The 20,046-nt window shown below is 41.2% G+C and overlaps 1 protein-coding gene across 1 annotated transcript; it reads left to right on the forward strand.

Moving 5' to 3' along the window:
- The first annotated feature begins 1,971 nt into the window (after window positions 1-1,971).
- Window positions 1,972-18,459, forward strand: sh3bp4a (SH3-domain binding protein 4a). Its single transcript, XM_063877979.1, has 5 exons — window positions 1,972-2,195; window positions 8,622-8,788; window positions 9,346-11,693; window positions 16,583-16,771; window positions 16,889-18,459. Exons 2-5 carry the CDS (start codon window positions 8,665-8,667, stop codon window positions 17,111-17,113), a joined length of 2,886 nt encoding a protein of 961 aa, XP_063734049.1. The 5' UTR covers window positions 1,972-2,195; window positions 8,622-8,664; the 3' UTR covers window positions 17,114-18,459.
- Window positions 18,460-20,046: the final 1,587 nt, after the last annotated feature.

The raw sequence follows: 20,046 nt of genomic DNA on the forward strand, positions 1-20,046 counted from the left end.
TTTATTTTGCATTAATTATTATTATTAATACTTGTATTTTATTTCACCCATTTTACTTATTTTTTAATTGCACCATATTATATTTATTTATTCTTTTTTGTCCTTAATAGATTTTATTTTGTTCTGTTGGAGGATGCTCCTTGCCAAACACCAAACTGTAACTTTAATGTTAATTTCAAATAAAACCTTTGAATTAAATTGAATTAAAGCATGAGCTAAATAAGATACAAATTCATGAATGAATATGAAATTGCAAACTAAATGCAGGAGAAGAGATAAAAAAACAACGTGTCTAAAGGTAGGAAAGAGTGATGCAGAGCTGCACACACACCTGATTTAGTTTTGTGCATGATGAAGTAGGACAATGCGTTTTAATTAAAGCGGTTAAAGGGGGTTCTCCTCTCCAGCTGTTGCTCTAATTATCTGCCTTGTTGTAAACTTTGGTTGCTGCTTTCTGTAGTTCCCCCAGGCGTTGCTGAGGGGGAGAATCCGCCGCATGTGATGCAAAAGACTACAACTTTCCTTAGTAGAGCGGGAAGTCTTCTTCATCTTTTGTAATGTTTTTGAGGTCATTTCATCCAGGCATTTCTTAATGCGTTTGATTTCGCTAACTTTACCAAGCAGTCACATTTTAAATACTTCCTTTTTCTTTCTTTTGACCGCGCACGGTATAAGTCAAACACATGATGCACAGAGGTCACGACCTTTGACTCTGCCTTGTGACAGCTGCAGAGCTGAAGCTGCTGCCACTGTCACCTGAGAATCAACCCGTAAGTATAGAGTTTTAAAACAGCTCATATATGTGACTTAAATACCAAATCAGACAGGTATGTTACTTTTCAAACAGAACTGTCATTAGTAAATCTTCACATCCAGGGAGTCTTCTCCACTGCGTTTTGAAGCTTATTTCGAGACAATTTGTCTTCTTCTTGTCGTCTTTTCGCTGCGTTGTGTGTTCTGACAGCAGCTTTATTCAGCGTTTGAGTCAATGAGATGAAAGAGAAGCTCTATTTGGCTAATATGTGGAATGAAAAACACTCAAACAGCCTTTTTATGCACCTTTAAATCTTTTGATTTGTCATTTAAACTGAATTAATATCCATCAGATACTAGAGCGGTTAAACATAAAGTCTTTATGCTTTTAAAAGATGAATTCAAACTATCTTTGCGCGCACAAGACATAACATTTCCAAATACAGCTTCTGCTGCTGTTATTATTGTTAATGGTGCACAGTGACAGCGTTTTAATCACCACTTTAATGAGCAGCGCCTCTTTAGCACCACAAGTCGTTTCCCTGCAGATCCACTCCGCTTTATTTATAGAGCCTGTTGTGTTGATCGTTACTGACTCCAGGGCCCGTCTTATTCACCTTTTTAATGCTCAGTTTGTGGAAACAAGTTTCTTCATTGATAATAAAAAGATAAGTAGCAACCCAAAGATGTGCAGTTTGATTTTATTTCAGTGGATTTAATGTCTTCAATGAATCAGTCCAGGCTCCATATTGAAATGACCACTGTCATGACAATTAGAAGAAGAAAGAAAAAGAAAACGGAGCAAGAAGAGAGTTTACACTAAAGGCCAGGTCCCAGTTAAACTTGGGTGACCTTTGACATGGGTCTTCACAGCTGACCTTTAAATGATGGAGAGCCAGAGAGTCTAAAATAAAGATAGCTAACTTTGGCTTTGCACGACCTTACTGGACCGAAAGTCGTATTTCAATGTCAAAAATCCTATTCGTTTTTCACCGTTGAAATTTCTGAAAGCCTGTAATAGCCAATCAGTGTGTGTGTGTGTGTGTGTGTGTGTGTGTGTGTGTGTGTGTGTGTGTGTGTGTGTGTGTGTGTGTGTGTGTGTGTGTGTGTGTGTGTGTGTGTGTGTGTGTGTGTGTGTGTGTGTGTGTGTGTGTGTGGCCACGCCCCCTCCCAGTGACGCCACACACTCTCCTCCACTATAGTGCCTCAGTCCTCCGGCAGACCGGAGCAGAGACGGACGTTGAGTGGCGTGTGTGCGCGTCTATCACCGCTGAAAACTTCCAGAACTGTGGAGTAATAATCTTATTCGTACCTTTTTAATAACTCATGGTATTTGTTTTGGTCGTTAAGGCAAATGAAAGGAGAAGAAGTCTCTCCATCAGCTGTTTCCCTCACCTTCTCACTTACCTACTCTGCGCGTCCGGGCTTCCAGCCAGCAGGAGGTCAGTTCACATTTCGCACTCATTTAAATTTAATTACTTCTAATTATCTTTTAACACCAAAGATGTGCTCTTTTTGTAGCTAATTTAGCAGAAAAGAGTCTGGAGAGTAATTCGGCTTCACTCAAAGTAAAATATTCTATTGTATTATGTTGATATGGTCTGTTTCTGGTAGTGTTTCCATGGTGTTTTCATGCGTCTTTATAGTTACATTAAATGCATATTATGGCCATATTGATATTACAGTGTTCTAATGGATTATTCCGAGTTGATTGTGCCATGTTTGATCATTTTAATGTCTTATGATGCTGTATTTATTCTTTAAACACTATTTATATATTTAAATTCAAAGCTTTTCTGCACATTTGTTCCATTCTTTACTTATTTTACGAATCAATGTATCTACCAATACCTTATATCTGCTAATAATTATAGAATATCCACATGGCATAGAGAAACACCCACTGTTTTTTAGTGGAAATCTCATTAGCAGATGGAGGTAAAGTGAATTATAAGTTTGATAATTAGCACTACACGTCGTCAAGTGTGTGCACGCGGTGAGGTGCACGTGCACGCCCCCTCAGCCCTGCCAGTAAGGTCATCAGATAATCTGAAAATCCTCCTCTCTCTTTCTATCAGCAGCACACACACTGCTGCCGCCTGCAACTCTGCTTAATTAGATATTAGATGCAGAGTGATTTTCTCTCTCTCTGTGTGTGTGTATGTGTGTGTGTGTGTGTGTGTGTGTGTGTGTGTGTGTGTGTGTGTGTGTGTGTGTGTGTGTGTGTGTGTGTGTGTGTGTGTGTGTGTGTGTGTGTGTGTGTGTGTGTGTGTGTGTGTGTGTGTGTGTGTTTCCTGGCGTTTCAGGTATGGCAAATTCTTCCTGTCCTTCCTCATTTCATTTTTCCTCTTCCCCTTGTTTATATCCTCTTATTGACTTTCAAGCCTCTCTTTCTCTCATTCCTGTCCTCCCATTTCTTCTTCTCCCTTAAGGTTTCTCCTACTTCCCTCCTCTTCCTCTTTCCTCCCCTGTTCAATTACTTTCCTCTCTTGCTCCTCTTCATCATCTTTTTCTTGTGCCTTCTTCCTCCTCACCTCAACACCTCCACTTTCTTCTTCTTCTTCTTCTTCTTCTTCTTCTTCTTCTTCTTCTTCTTCTTCTTCTTCTTCTTCTTCTTCTTCTTCTTTTCTCCTTTACTCTTCTTCTTCTCTCCCTGTTTGAATATATGTCCTCAAAAATCTTCCTCAGCTGCCTCCTCTTCCTCTCTTGTTCGATTTTGCTCTTTGGCTGCTGTCGAGTGTGTGTTTTTTTGCTTACACAGTTGATGAAATGACTCTGTTTGTTTTAATATTTCACTCTGGACAACATTTGCAAAGACTCCCTCTTCCTTTCCTCTCTTCATCACTTCCTCTTCCTCACTATTTGTCCTTTTCCTCTGTTAACAAACACATGCACACAAACTGATTTAAAATTGACACTAAACACCTTCACACCACACACACACACACACACACTCACACACACACACACACACACACACACACACACACACACACACACTCTGTTGTCTTTCCCCCCCTCGACGCTAAGCCTGAAAACTAGCATGTCATCGTTTTCCTGCTCCGCTCGAAGGTGTGCTCCATTTTGTAATTAATGCCCTCTCAGCACAACACACACACACACACACACACACACACACACACACACACACACACACACACACACACACACACACACACACACACACACACATACATACACACTATATGTTAACTCTCTGCACATGTTTTTTTTTAGTATAGCAACAAACAACATCATTTCAAGTATTCTTTACTCTGTGTGTTGATTTAAAACTCATAAATAAATATATCCTCTTGATAATAGTTACTAAGTAAGGTATTAAATGTGAAATCTAATGCTATAAAACTTAAAACAATTGCTAAAAGGGAGATAATTATACCCCAAAACTTCTGCAAGGTTGAGAAAGAACTGTAAGACTGGAATGTAAATTAAAAGTAGTAGCTACCTGATGTAACATGTCTTCTCTATCTAATATCTTTGTGAAATGATGTAAAACTGCGTCACATTAGGGCGTAATGATTGAACAACACGAGTTCTCCTCACTTCATTAATCCACATTATTACACCATCAGTTAAAAACAGTTTTCATGCAATTATAAATCTGAAATCTAGATGTTTTTTTAAATTAATTACATTTCCAAGCACAATTTATCAACTCAATGCTCCCCCCCCCCGGCTGGAAGTAGACTTTGGAGGTAAATTATAGATCTAAAAACTCATTTTCTGCCATAAAGCTGACTTTTTCCAGTGCTTCCTGCAGCTTTAGAGGTGGAAGCAGCACTAAAACTCGGCACTTAGCGGCCTCAGTTACCTGGAAATCCATCCTGAGGAGAGCGCAGAGATTGTAATATTTTACGGGTGAATTTCCCCGGTGATGAACGGTGCCACTCTAATGTAGTTGACCACATGCCAAGCGGAGGATTTTTATATTTCGGTTGCTCTGCAGGGTAAAAAATTAAACCTGATAATGTCACAAAGCTGCAGCAGGAAGTGTGGAAAAAATAAGCCTGGAGGAAAATTATGGAACTTTTAGGTGCAACCAAATAATCACTTTTTACACAAATGCATGAAATTAAACTCCTCAAAAGTCTAACTATTTAATGCTGCTAAATTGTACTTGTTAGGGAGGAAAAAACTCACCATTATTGTTTCATATTTCCACATAAATACATAAAAGCTTGATGAATCAGTATTTTCAGGATGTAAAGGTGCATGAGAGATAAGTGCTCACAGAGACGACCATTACTCTCTGAAGCAATATAAGTGTCAAACAGTCAAAATACAAAACTAAATGCATATTCAGAATGGTTTAAGGATGCACATTTGAAAGCTGCATGATCACATTAAGTTCTTTAACCTGCAAAGATTTCCCACTCTTGAAGAAACCCAGTTGATTTTGCAGTGAGTTGACACGTGTCCCTATTATTCCTGCAAAAAAACCCATCTTAGCATCGAAACACTTTCAGAAACAGGCTGGTTTGGCACAAAATATCCTTAAACAATGACAATTAAGGTAATCTTCATTTATCTTTGATTAGATTTCTCTCATTCATTTAACTCTAATTCACATTCATGCAGAAATCCCTCCTCAGGCAACATCTGCGGTGGCCGTAGAGGACAATCTGTTGCAGGAATTTATCAAACTTCCAAGGACATCATTTCCCTAAACCCCTTTTTCCATCCATTTGTTCTACTGGTTCACTGCCACTGCATTGGAGGTGTGAACACTGACCAAATGCATGCTGGGAGCTGGGCTGCATTGCCTCAGGCCACAACAGGGCAGTCGTTTAGGTATACCTGACTCAAAGTAGACCAAATGTTTTTGTGTCCCTGAGGAAAGGACAGAATCAAACCCTGCTCACAGTTTCCTGCAGGATAAATAAAAGAGCTGACCTTTAATGGACTTTGAAGTGTTGTTGTTGTGCGTTTAAGGTACTTTATTTTGTCTTGAGGGGACAAACTGTAGCAAGAAAGAGAGAAACTAACTTATGAATAATCAGGAGACATATGTAAGGAAAACCAGCGATAATCACACTGACTACGGAGTATTTTGGTTTGTTTGATCGAGATTTAACAGACATTGAGCCCTGTAGCTTCCTCTCTTTGATCTGGGATTAGTTTTTGTTTGAACACTTATTCAACAGCCGATAAAGCCTGGATATTAAACACTGTTGGTTAGGTTTGACATGATTTTGTTGTGCCGCTCTGTGTCTCATTCTCCCTCCTGTAATCTGCTCATTTCAAACAGCTGTGATGGCAAAGTGATAAACTCTCCACGAGCATACGGATGCTGGAAATGGTTATTATAGCGAAATTCATCCAGGGATTAGACCCAGCCGGCATGCGGCTAATTAAACTTTCTACTCCCCGCTTCGCCTCTCCGTCAGCCTGACTGAAATGAGTTTATAATGCAGAGTATTTCACAAACTCGTGGGGGACGGGGGACGCATATTTCCAGTCAATAGGCTCACCCAGAAGCCCTGCAGCAGTTTCCTTAAATCTCCTGGGAGCATCTTTCTTTCCTCCTGTAATAGAAATGTCTCTTCCAACATAAAGTAAAGCAGGTTCATTTCCCCCAATGCTGAATAAACTGTGTGTTGTTATTCTGTATTCATGCAGGGTATCGCAGTCCTGTTTGTGCAAATAACCCATTATTTTATCTGAACTGGCTCCCCATTGACAAGCTACAGCTTTAAAATGCCCTTACATGTTTGTGTTGGTAATGGAAACATAATATTTTATAAAAAATAAAAGGTGAAAAGTGTCTTCCTGCATACTGAGTACTTTACTTCAGCCAAAAGCATCCAGTAATAGGGCCACTTTAAGTAGCATTTTAGATTCAGGACTTTAATTTTAATGGAGTGCGTATTTCTACTTTTCCACCTCTGGTGTTTTTATAGCTTGTGTCGTTTCTTCTCTTCAAATCCTGGAAATGAGTTTTTGAAGAACCCAGTTTGCTTTGAACTGAACCTCCTGCTGTTTCCAGCTTCCAGTTCCTCCTCTTTTCTCCTTTCACCTCCTGCTGCATGCAGTGGGGATGGCCTCCATGTTCTATCAAAGCCGGTGACGCTGTCTTTGTCTGTCAGCGGCTCCTTATTGATCGCAGCTGCCCGCTGAGTGTTCATTTGAAACTAAAGGGGGCTTTTTTTATCGACGGGCGGGCGACACGCTCCCTGACGAGCAAGAAAATGAAATGTCACCTCAGAGGAGTTTGACTGGATTTCAACACAAGCTCAAACAGATGCAGCCATTAAACAAAGCACTTCCCAGAGAGCACCTCTGCTCTGAAACCACTCCACTTTTTCACTGTTTTGTCATTTTGAGGTATGAGAGATAAGAAAGTCTGAGTTTTCCATGTTTAAAATGGTCAAATATCGTCTAAATTTGCTTTTCATGGACATAGTTTTGAAAAATCAGGTAGATTTTCTGGAGAAAGCAGATTACTAGGGCCCCTTATTAGAAAAACAAGCAATTTCTAATAATATCCCTCCTCTGCTGTGTGTTGTTCTCAGGTTTGTCTGAAAACAGGAGCTGCTATAACAAAGTGTAGTGCTGTATTTTGTTAAAGCAAACACCTGCAGCTGAATTAAAAAACCTCAGCGTTTAATGTGGGCAGAAATTCCTCCCTAATGAAGATAATGAGTGAAAGGGACGTGGCAGCTCCTGCAGTCTGTGTTGCTTTAATCAGATTAAAATGGCATCATTAGTGTGGCAATGCAAATGTTCTCGGTGTCGCCGCTCACCACGTCCTGCAGGAATAATAAAAGTCTGTGGTGACTGAGGGAACGGCGTTTTGCTACAAAACAATATCTGGATCTCCCTCTAATCAGATTACTCTCCTCTGCTGACTCTGTGTTTTCATACACAAATTGAATCACAACTCAATTCAGACAAGCAAATTGGTAACTTGCTCAACACAATCAGAGATCTAAATGGTGAAAACACAGAGCAGCAGAGTGAAAACAGCCGGAGGGAGAGATGTTTGCTGCTTTAATCCCCTGTTGGACAATATTGCAGCTCTCCCCTTTTTTTTTGTATTGTCTCCCTTTTTTTTGACAAGAAAAGAAATGTGGTTTTTTTTTTGTTTTGACCTTTGTGTGGAAAAACTTTATTCTGCAAATTCCTGTCCTGGTGCTTTTTTAGAAAAACAGACCCGATTGCATTTTGCTAAACATCAGTTTTACAGAATAAGTGATGCAATGTTTCAGTTTACTGTCCAGGTAGAATTACATAGCCCAAAACTGTCTAAATCATCGCACACACAACTTTCAGCAGCATTTCTTACCCCTAATCAAATATTCAAAATACAATTTTAAATGCAACTTTGTTAAATCAGAGTATGAAGGATAAGTATTACATATTCCCTGTATGGCATATAGGGAATGATACTGGCTCCACCATAATAGTGATACTATCTTCAGCTGTTCACTTAAAGAAATATTGTTTCCTGAGATGCTTTTGCCTCGTTCTGCACATTATGTTTCTGACCATCATTTTCAAATCACTCAGAAATGCAATCTTGTTTTGTGTCATATATTTATTTATTCTCCAGTGCACTGCTCCTCAATCACATCTCTCTCTTTCTCCTTCTCCGAGCTGAACCGCTCATGCTCTTTGCATCGATTTAGAAAAAAAGCTGCAAGTCATTTCTTTCCCCCTGAACATCCTTCATAAATGCAGTGATATTTGTCAAGCTTATTCCCTGCAGCTGCAACTCTGACCTTTGCAACTCTGATCTAGAAAATCAAAAGTCCTACCTGCGTCGTTGCCCTTAATTTCATTCAATTTGTGCATTGCATTAAATCGATCGATCCCATTTGGAAATGCTTTGTTTGTTTCCCATCCAGATGAAAAGCTGCCAATGAGTGAGCTCTGTGCTAAGTAGCGGCCATGGCTGCCCATCGCATCATCAGAGTGACCAACAACAATCATGTCCTGCCTCGCTGCAAGTCCGAGGGGACGCTCATCGACATTAGCGAAGGGGTCACTGGGGCCAGTCTCAATGACGTTAAAGGTCTGTTTTTACTGTATTCACACCACTTTTATGTCTATTATGTACAGTATCTTGCCAGGTACAATACTCTACTCAGTCATATGTGGAAATGAAATCCTATTATTCCCTCTCTGGCTCTTTCATTTCACTGGTTGCTCTGCATTAAAGCTTTGTTTACATGCTCCATATACGCTAATGATGTCAACTAAAAATAGGAGAATTGTGCAGTAAATTATGCAGTTCATTTGCTCATATGTTTGCTTAGTGATCTGGAAAATGTGTCCTTGCTTTCAGAATGATTAAAGGTTTTGTTCTTTGGAACCATTTTGACTGACCTCCTTTTTTTTTTTATAACAGATTTACTTCTTCCTGATCCATTTGGAGATAACCCATTGTTAGACCCCTGTCTGATCTGTAGTACCCTCACCTCATCATTTCAACTGGCCCATTAGATTGTCTGATTATGAGCAGTGCAGTGTTTTGAGTAATCAGCCATTGATTGTCCCACTTTGCAATCAAGTTAAAAGACCGTCAGTTATTTTTATAGATAATGTCTAATATCGTTTTGTCCTTTTCAGTGCCTTCTCCCAGTGCCTTAAGGCTGGACACTTCCTCCTCCTATGGAGCTGCGCAGGAAGTGGTCGCCATAAAGGATTATTGCCCCAGCAGCTTCACTACACTGAAGTTCTCCAAAGGTGATCGCCTCTATGTGTTGGACACGTCAGGAGGGGAGTGGTGGTACGCACACAACAACACGGAGATGGGCTACATCCCTGCTGCCTACGTGCAGCCGCTCAACTTCAGGAACTCTTCGCTCAGCGACAGCGGGATGATTGACAGTCTTGGGGAAGGGTACGAGGACGGGTCAAAGGAGTTTGGAGGCCTAGGGGAGTGGACAGGGGGTTCCCTTAAGCCCTCCCCAATTTACAACAACACTCCCTTTGCTGTGAACCCCTTTATTAAAGATCAAAACTGCAAAGATTCTGGTGTTAGGAACTCAACGGATCTTATTCTGTTTGATGCACTGGCATCTCCGTCATCTTGCTCAAACTATACCTCTAGTACAGTCATGACCAATGGGTTCAGCAGCTGCCACATTAACAGTACAACCCCCACAAGCCCAAATCAAGAGGTCTTACCTAACCTCCACAGGGATAATCCGTTTTTCAGGAGCAAACGTTCCCACAGTCTCTCAGAACTGTCCGTCCTGCAGGCACAGTCCAATCCAACCTTACCTTCTTCGGGATTTTTCACAGGCCTTAAGGCTCCTTCCCCGGAGCAGTTTCAGAGTCGGGAGGACTTCAGGACTGCTTGGTTGAACCACAGAAAGCTAGCCAGGTCGTGCCATGACCTTGACTCTCTGGGTCAGAGTCCAGGGTGGGGCCAGACGCAGCCGGTGGAGACCAACATTGTGTGCATGTTGGACTCTAACGGAGGCGTTGTTCAGCTCCCGGACACCCAAATCAGCATTCACATCCCTGAAGGCCACGTCAGCAATGGAGAACACCAGCAGATCTCCATGAAAGCCTTGCTAGACCCTCCTCTGGAGCTCAACACAGATCACTGCTCCTCAGTGAGCCCTGTGGTGGAGATCAAGTTGAGCAACATGGAGACAAAGTCCTTCCTCACGTTGGAGATGAAGGTATCGGTTACAGTCAAGAAGGAGAGTTGTCACACTGCGGATGTGCTTTGCGTTCGCAGTGACTGCAAAGAAGGGCCTTACACGCCCATCCCTAATGCTTACCTTTACAAGGATACAGTCCAGGTGCAGCTGGATAGTCTGGAGCCGTGCATGTATGTGGCTGTGGTTGTTCAGTCCCAATACATCAGCCACAACACAACTGTTTGGGATTATGTGCAAAGGAAAGTCACTTTGGGCGTCTACGGACCCAAGCACATTCACCCGTCGTTCAAGACAGTCGTGGCCATGTTTGGGCATGACTGCGCCCCTAATACCTTGCTGGTAAACGAGGTGGGTCACCTGGTGAATTCTAGTCCGCCAGTGGCCCTCCAGCTTTGGGGGAAGCATCAGTTCGTGCTGGGGTACCCTCAGGACCTCCTGTTGGGGCTGTACTCCAACATGTCTAACTACGAGGTGAAGTCCTGCGAGGGGACGGGGGTGATTCGGGGGTTTCAAGTTAAACTGGGGAAAGTGAGCAGGCTCCTTTACATGATCACATCGCATAACCCAAACAGCATTTCAGATTTTACACTCAGGGTCCAAGTTAAGGACGCACTTGACTGCATCCTCACGCAGTTCTGCGTCCAAACACCACCACCGCCACCCAAAACCGGAGCAAGGATATCAGGCCAGAGGAGGTTTCTAAAAAAGAGAGAGGTGGATAAGATCGTCTTGTCACCGCTGGCCGCCACTTCCAAATACCCAAAGTTTCAGGACCGGTGTATCACCAACCTGAAATTTGGCAAGTTGATCAAAACGGTAATCAGGCAGAACAAGAGCACATATCTGTTGGAGTACAAAAAGGGGGATGTTATTGCCTTGCTCAGCGAGGAGAAAATCAAACTGCGAGGTCAGCTGCGGACTAAAGAGTGGTACATTGGATACTATCAGGGGAAGATGGGACTGGTCCATGCCAAGAACGTTTTAGTTCTGGGTAAAGTCAAGCCTATTTATTGGATCGGGCCGGATCTAACCACCACAGTGCTGCTGGAGCAGATCCTGAAGCCTTGCAAGTTTCTTACCTACATCTACGCAACAGTGAGGACGGTTTTAATGGAGAACGTGGGCAGCTGGAGGGCGTTTGCAGATGCACTAGGATACGGGAATTTGCCGCTGAATTATTTCTGCAGAACAGAGCTGGACAACGAGCCGGAGAAAGTGGCGTCGGTTCTGGAGAAACTCAAAGAGGAGTGTACGAACATGGAGAACAAGGAGAGGAAGTCCTTCCAGAGAGAGCTAATGATGGTAAGACCGATTCATTGTGGACCAATTTCTAAAGTGTTGCAATAGGTCTTTAAGCATCTAAGTGCGTATTGTGAGGGGTGGAAACAGCACATTGGACTTAATCAATGTTTTTAAGGCTTGTTTTCCCCAAAATTAACCTGATAGATACATTGATCAAATGTCATGCTGACCCGGCAGAAGCCTGAAAGTGAGAACATGTGGTTTTGTGTACTTGATTTGACTTTATTTCCCCAAACAGGTTGTGTTTTTTGGATTTTTGAGCAGACGTTTGAATAAATCTTGGACGTTTTGAAGTCCAACCTTTGATTTTTGGTCAGTGAGACTTAGGAATCTCTTGCCTTCAAGGTGGTCTTATACGATCACAGACTTTGAAGCTGAATCCTTTTGCCTGAAGTTAGAAGTACAAAACTGACCTTTTACAAGTCTTTCCAGGGGAATGAACATACTGTACTGTCCCCTGGATAAAGCAATGGGGTGCTGCCTAAATGAGGTCTACATTTCAACAGTAATTAATCCATAAATTCCCCTTAAATGGTGAACATAGCCTTTAGAAAGTTCTCAGAGCCATAGGTGATGTCTTTAACAGTGAATGTGATGATATTAAACAGAGAAAAGCAGTCAATTCTCACATTTCAGACCTGAAAACAGGCTATATATTGCATTTTTGCTCATTGAATTACTCAATGTGTTATTCTCTTTGTATTTTAGTGGAAGTTCAGGATCACTAAGTTATCTTGAATAAAACAATTGCAGTACTTTAAGTCCTACAATTGCTATCATTGCCCTCCAACTGTTAGATTGCTGCAAAAGCATTTCCTCCACCGGTAAATGACGAGAAAATTGTTCAGCATTATTGTGACTCCTGCAACAGCTATTATGCTCAAATGATGTCCATTACCGAGTGAGCGTTCCTCAGTTGGCTGCTGCATCGTTAGGAAAGCTTTGTTGGAGCGAAAAAAGAACAGAAATGCAATTTCATACAGTCAGAGTCAATCTCTGTCTGATTGATTAAAGCCTCTCTACAGCGTGATTTCTTTCCCCTTCAGCAGTGGAGACACAATCTGAGTGTAAACTAGAAGGATTTCATTGTAATGCTCCATCACGTGAGTGGTGAAGAACTTGTGTTACAGCCTGAGGAGGCTCACACAGGAGAAATGAAGCGGGGGGAGAAAATCCTTCAAAGGGAAGCGAAGAAATCAAACTTCAATCTGCAGTTTGAGAGAAGTCAGTCTTCAGCAACAACTCCCTGCGGGGAGCAAATAGTCCTGAGATTTTCAAACCACTGTTTATGCATTCAGAGGAGAGGAGGCAGTTTGCAGCAGCTGGAGTTAAAGTGCCTTGCTAAATGGGTTTTTGACAGTTACTCTTTAAGGTAAAGATGTTGCGGTTCATGCTTTCTACCTTAAACTGTTGTCCATTGCCACTCACCCTGCAACCAGGGATAACAACTTATTCCTGTTTGTATATAAAATCAGTTTTGAATCCCTTCAATTATTTGCTTTTTATTCATTTTTCCTGAAAAGTAGAATGATTTAGGTTGTTTTATTTCCAGGATTTTTACATCTATGCATCTGAAACTTATTTCCTGCAACCAAAAGTTGCTGCTCAGTTCCCTGCCGCACTAAAACCAGTCCTGGATCAGGGTGTGTGTGTGAAAGTTGTGAAAGCGTATGTGTCCCCTGCGACATTTTCCCCAGAGAGCATTAAATTGTCATCAAGCCGCAGGATCAGGGTCCAGTGAATCACACAGGCTTGAGTTACTAAATCTTCCAGATAGAGAGAAAAGCCGTCTTATGTAGTTGTTGCTCAAGCAAAAAGGAATCCTGTGGGGAAGAACTTTTGGGATCAAAATCCTCGATTAACAAACAAACAAACCTTTCATTCTTCTAATAATGAGGCTTTTCTTCTGCACTAGCCAATAGTTTATTCTGGTGTTTCCCAGGAGAACTTTACTGACCAACACCAGGGCTATTATGATGCCTTATTTTAGATTCTGGAAGGAAATGATTTTGCTTAGTGCTTAGATTTATAAAAACTAGATTCATTATCTTTAAAGATTATCTGCTCAGGTTCATATTTGTGTTTTGAGCCTCTACTGTGACATGTCTCCATGCGTTAATGGATGCTGCAGCACCTCTTTTCACCCTCTGTCTGAAACCAGAGCCCAGTCTGCTCTGATTGGTTAGCTGGCCGGCTCTGATGTGATATGTCAACCGCTCTGTGATGTCCCGCCCCTTAGCCTATCACGTGCAATGTGTTGGAGCACAAGCCAGTAGCAGCCCAAGTGTTACATGGTGATGTCACTATGTTCAAAGGAGTCCAATGGAGGCGTTATTTTTAAAACTGTGCTATAAGAAATATATATATTGATATGAACAGTTGATCAGTTGAATAATTGCACTGGTTTGACAGCATATTGCTGCTTCTGTGCGGAGGTTCTCAGGGTTTGTGTCTAAAAGCAGCGACAGGTGTTCTCAGGTGAAATGTGAGCAGGCACTGATCAGGACGGGCTGGGGGCCTCGGGGGCATCCGACACCGCCCTGTGGATCTTTTATCGCCGCGGCTTGAGTTACAGGGGCAGAGGACACAGTGGAGAGCCTCTGCTGTTTTTCAGCGGGAGGGGAGAGATGTTTAATAAAACATCCTGCAGGCCGGTAATCCATCCTCTGCCTGGAGAGTCCCGTATAAAACCAACGACAACAGTCATTAAACTCAGCAGATAATTCTCTTTCTGTGGCGGACACTAAAAATGGGAATCAAGCCATGAATATTCAACCTGAATATCCAGGCCTAACTGCAAGCTAATTGCACCAAAAACAAGAAATGCGTCTGAGAAATTTGAGCTCCTCTGCAGAATGTAGCCTAAACGAAACGAAATGAAGTATTCATATTTAAACGTGTATTATTGGGGAGTTTCAGAAAGGCATTTTTTCAGATTTTGGAGCAAATTTAAGAAACTTTATTCCTTTTTCGCTCCTTCCTTTCTACCTGAGAGTGTTATCCCATAATAGCTTTTGGAGTTGCAGCTCGTTCAGTGACAGGCTTTCGGTCAGCTGTCAGCTCCGTCTGTCCGTCTGCCCCGAGGCTTCCTGCAGGTCGCTGCATTTCATTATCAGACGCTTTGGTCTGAAGCGGAGCAGAGTTATCTATTTTTAGAGCACAATGTCACCTAATAACATGGACCACACCCACCAAAACCAGGCTGGAAACAGAGATCAAATGTATGTGTTGTGTTTATTTCTACATGTACGGTATTATTCATAAATGCAACATGCTTATTCCATACATCAACGTTTACTAGCATGAATGAATTGTGTCATGCATTCATCAAATTTGGGATTTTGCAGCTATTTTGCTTCCATACTATGTCTTCTTTCAGAAAAAGCAACTAAAATACACGTTTATGTTTCAATTATTTGTGTGTTTGGTGTGTAGATTCCTCCTAAAGTAGTGTTAGATAATGTTTCATTCATATGTTTAAACACAACATCATTCAAAGCCTGATTTATTTCACATTTATTACGAAAAAGAACAATTTGCTCAAAGTTTTCATTCAACAAACGACCAAATTTTCTATATTCTCGTGGATGCTGAGTAATCAGACGGGATGAATCACATCGTGATGCGTTCAGGGTGCTGCTGTTTATTATTTTTCCTGATGGCCATTAAGACAACATTTTTTTTTCTGAGGAGGTTCACGCAACACTGACCTCTGATGTGATCTGATGAAGCCATAAATAAACTGCTGAGCTGGAATGAAGCGTTATTCATATCATAAAGCAGCACATAATCCAGCAATATGTTCCCGTGCACTATGTTGACAACTGAAGTCCCATTACATTTCTCATCACCCCAGATTCCTCCATTTTTAGTAATGCATCATTTGGTTACTGCCTTTCATTTCGTCTTGCACTATTTCATTTATTTTTTGCAGTATTTCATTTGGGAAAGTACTTTATTCTTGCACATGCTGCATCTTTTTGTCTGCTATTGCTAGTGCATATTTTTGAGTATAGTTTGAAATGTCTTTTAGTAAAATCCCCTACAATGTTTGTTAGAGCTTGTCCAGTGAAAAAGGAGACACATTTCCAGGGTGCATCCGCTCACTTGCTGATTTCTGCAAAGACAAATCTCCTGCAAAGAGCCTGAAAGGTATCACCGTAGGACAGAGCATCACTTTGAAGTGTGTGTGTGTGTGTGTGTGTGTGTGTGTGTGTGTGTGTGTGTGTGTGTGTGTGTGTGTGTGTGTGTGTGTGTGTGTGTCAGTGTGAGGCTGCAGGATGCCTGCAGCAGTTGCTTTTTTATCTTATCTCTGTGTGGACGCACACTGCCTTGTCTGCTCTCGATAAAACGTATTTTTTCTAATCCCGCCTCCAGTGTATTATCCAGTCAGCTGCTTTTATTAACTGTCAGACTCTCATTGAACCGGGTTAGCTGCGTATTTACAGCCTGAGGGTCAGCAGCACTTACAGCAGGGGGATTATATCCATACCCTGACACATAAAGAAAGATGTTTTTCTCGTGTTGAACCTCTTAATGTTTGACATTTAGCCCTGTGGCCACTTTAAAGACAAACAGGACTCTATCCATTGAGGCATCATGTGAGAATACAGGATGAGAGGAACAAAACCAAACATTTTCTACACATATGTTGACTCAGTGTCCAATCCTTACTTTATATCTTGTGAATAAATGGTTATTTCTAATCCTCTTTAGGACTTTTAAGGGGAGCTAATCCAAAAACAGACATCCCGATATGTTAATTAATCTAGAAAAACATGAATTCATTGATTAGGATAAAATATTTCTGCTCATGCATCAAAAACAACCGACATCCTACCTTTCAGTCTTATGTATTTAACCCTGTGTGTCTCACCCCCCTCCTCCAGGCGCTACTGAAGATGGACTGTCAGGGTCTGGTGGCGAAACTCGTTCTGGACTTCGTGCTTCTGACCACGGCGGTGGAGGTGGCGTCCCGATGGAGGGAACTCGCAGAGAAGCTGGCTCGAGTTTCCCGACAGCAGATGGACGCGTACGAGGCTCCGCACCGGGACAAGAACGGACTCCTGGACAACGAGGTGAGGGAGATTGTCATAATAATATAAGAACAATGTCGAGTGGATGTTCTGAGCCTTAGCATTGTCCAAAATATACAAACATGTTTTAAATCCCCTCTGTCTCCTTGACACATTTAGTCCATGTGGAAGCCGGCCTACGACTTCCTCCTGACGTGGGCCGCCCACGTTGGGGACAGCTACCGGGACGTGATCCAGGAGCTGCACCTGGGCCTGGACCGGATGAGGAACCCCATCACTAAGAGGTGGAAGCACCTGACGGGGACGCTGATCCTCGTCAACTGCCTGGACTCGCTGCGGGGCGCCGCCTTCTGCCCCACCGGGTACGGGGACTTCGCCGTGTGAACATCCACCTGCAGAACTTAAAAAAACTCTGTCCACTTCGAGAGTTACTGGAGATCAGCGTTCTGGTCTTCTTTTTTGGAGTTATGGAAGACATCACACCGTTGAAAGACATAATGGTATTGAAAAAGTCAAAGTGAAAGTGTTTCTGATGCCTCTTGTTACATCAATCCTTCTTTCTTTTTACTCTTCTTCATCTTTTATCACCTCACTGTTTCTTTACCGCTTTCTGTATATATTTTTCAAGATTTCCAGTTTATTACAGTTTGTTTTTTCTGTATTCAAACCTTCTTCAGGACAACATCAGAGACCTCAATCACTGCAATACTTAACCTCACATACTGTGACCTTTGGCCATCTTTAAACACTTTGATCCCCACACTGAACATCTGTTTGCAAGCCGAATGAATCAAACATTTGTCCTTTCCTTGGCACTCATTGCAATGCATCAGATGTTATTAAACAAAACAGAATTAGGAATTGTTTTAAACATGAGAACAAAAAGAACATTGCTCAGTAAAAAGCCAAAACCTGTTAGCACATTGCTAACTCTACAGCGTTGATTTTACATTATATCTTATGCAAGATATACTTTATTTTTGTAGAAGAAGAATACAGAGGATGTGTTATCCACAGTGTTAATGTTTAGTTTTGTTTTCACATCACGTTTCATCTGGTCCAAATAATAAATCTAGTATGTTCTTTCCAATTGAAAACTAAATGAAGCATGCAAACCTGAATGTTGAGCCATGTCAATAATTCATGTTTTGAGCATCAATTGTTGCATTTATTCTAAGTGCATCCAATGATTTCCAGAATTAAAACTGTTGCACACACAAATTCTTCTTTTTTATGAAAGATGATAAAGATAGACCGTAAATGCATTTCATGATAATAATAGAATCAGAAATTCCTGCCAAAGGTGGATTTATGTCACCTTTTTCATGCAAAATCGGTATTTTCTAAACGTTCTGACTCTAAAGTGCATCTAAAAAGTGCAGCATGAATAAAATTGTTATCTTTTAATGGAGATTTAATTTGAATGAATTGTTTCTAGTTTTAAAGTGTGTATTAAAAGAAGCCTAACTTTTGTTTTTGAGCATTTCGCTTTGATTTCAGCAAGTATTATTCCAGTGTCTTTGATGCTTTTGATGTTCATTTCTACATCTGTTTTCATTTCTCATTCAGTATTTGTTGTTCTCGTTTCGTCGAAATGTGTTCTGCAGTGTTGCTTACTCTTTGGATTATGAACAGAGAAATGTTGCGAGGAGTTTATATATTTGTACTGAAGGCCATCTCAGATCTGTTTCTGTTCAGAAAGTTTCAATAAAACTGGAAAAAAAATCAAATGCAATGAAGTTTAATATTATTAAACACTGACTTCCATCATGCCGTAAAGATGTAATGCTATTGTCCAAAAGCTAACAAAATAAGCTGGTAAAGTTCTGGTTTTTACACGTCTTTTTATGACAGTGGAATACCTTGTTTTGCATACTATAATTGCACTTTATCTGGAGTTTGCATGCATTTTGCGTATTATTATGTAAAAATGTAAATGCATGAGCAAAATCTCCAAAACCTGAAGCCTCATTTACTCATTTGGACATCTACTTTTGATAGAAATCCTGCAAAAAAGACAGCTTCAGATCTGTTCTTGGAGCCATGCTAGCAGTTTCCCTCCGCTTCAAGTCTTTATGCTAAGCTAAACTTATAACGACGTCTCTGCATTGATGCACAGAGATGAAACTGACTGCCATCTTCTCAGCGACAAGACATTACTAAAAATGTCACTGACCAAGGGTTGCAGAATGGGCACATCATGCGTCCACTGTGAATGTCTGCTGCGTTCACGAGTCAATTGTATCGTGTTTTTCTATAAATTCCTCACAGACAATAGGGCACATTCCTGCATGTAAACACACAGAAAACACTCATAAATATCACACATGCATGCACAAACAAGACCCGGATCCATCCTCATATGCTCTCTTTCCCAGTCACACAATCATCCTCTACACACACACACACACACACACACACACACACACACACACACACACACACACACACACACACACACACACACAGTCTTAATGTGCTTTAATTAAAGCAGATAATTATTCACCCTGAGATGACAGGCCACCTTGACCGAGCCTCGCTGACTCACCCTCAGCATTCCTGCTCGTCTCCTGGATACTACTTGAAACCCTTTTTATTGCGTGGATCAGGAAATAAAAAACTGTTTATTAAGCTGCTGTATTTTAAAAAGAGTGCATCAATCTTCTCACTGGGGAAAATGTAATTTTTACAAACCGGTTCTCTGTAACTAGATTCTGGACAAATGGGAGACGCAGTTGAAAATGAGAGCAGGTGGTGAGATGAAAAGCTTTGGGACGAGCCGTCGGCCTGTTTCATCTGCGACTGTTTTTCCGGAGCTTTTATCAAGTGTTTGTGTGGAAACAGGCCAGGCTGGTTTCACCTTGTAGATTTGGAGGAAGAATAAAGAAAAAGTCCTTTATCTGCTGAATGGGTATTTGTGCTCAACTTGACTTTAAAGAGGCCCTATTCTGCTTTTTGGATTTTTCCTTTCTTGTAGTGTGTTGTTTTGTGCATGTAAAGGGTCTGCAGAGGCTAAAATCCCTTTGTTCCCTCTCGATGTTGTCTTTCAAATATTTCCAGTATGCACATGAGAAAACTGGTACCAAAGAACCTTTTGGTCCCTTAAAATTGACAGGAAAATCTTTTACCTAAGGGCAATAAATCATGACTAAACTGAAACTTTTAAATTTACATTTAAAAGTATGATACTGTAACTCAAATGTTAATACTTCATTAGAAAACACAGATTTTTAAAAATTGTTTTAGTTTAAATGCTTTGACTCCTCTTGTATCTACAGACCATGGCCTCTTATAACATCACCTCTCCTCCATTATTG

Source organism: Eleginops maclovinus, chromosome 24, assembly GCF_036324505.1.
Source record: "Eleginops maclovinus isolate JMC-PN-2008 ecotype Puerto Natales chromosome 24, JC_Emac_rtc_rv5, whole genome shotgun sequence".
Lineage (NCBI taxonomy): Eukaryota > Metazoa > Chordata > Actinopteri > Perciformes > Eleginopidae > Eleginops > Eleginops maclovinus.

Excerpts from the sequence above, each read along its gene's own strand:
- sh3bp4a (XM_063877979.1), top strand. The coding sequence starts at position 8,665 with ATGGCTGCCCATCGCATCATCAGAGTGACCAACAACAATCATGTCCTG. Across the intron at positions 11,694-16,582 it reads TCCAGAGAGAGCTAATGATG|GCGCTACTGAAGATGGACTG; the intron begins GTAAGACCGATT and ends CCCCTCCTCCAG. Across the intron at positions 16,772-16,888 it reads ACGGACTCCTGGACAACGAG|TCCATGTGGAAGCCGGCCTA; the intron begins GTGAGGGAGATT and ends TGACACATTTAG.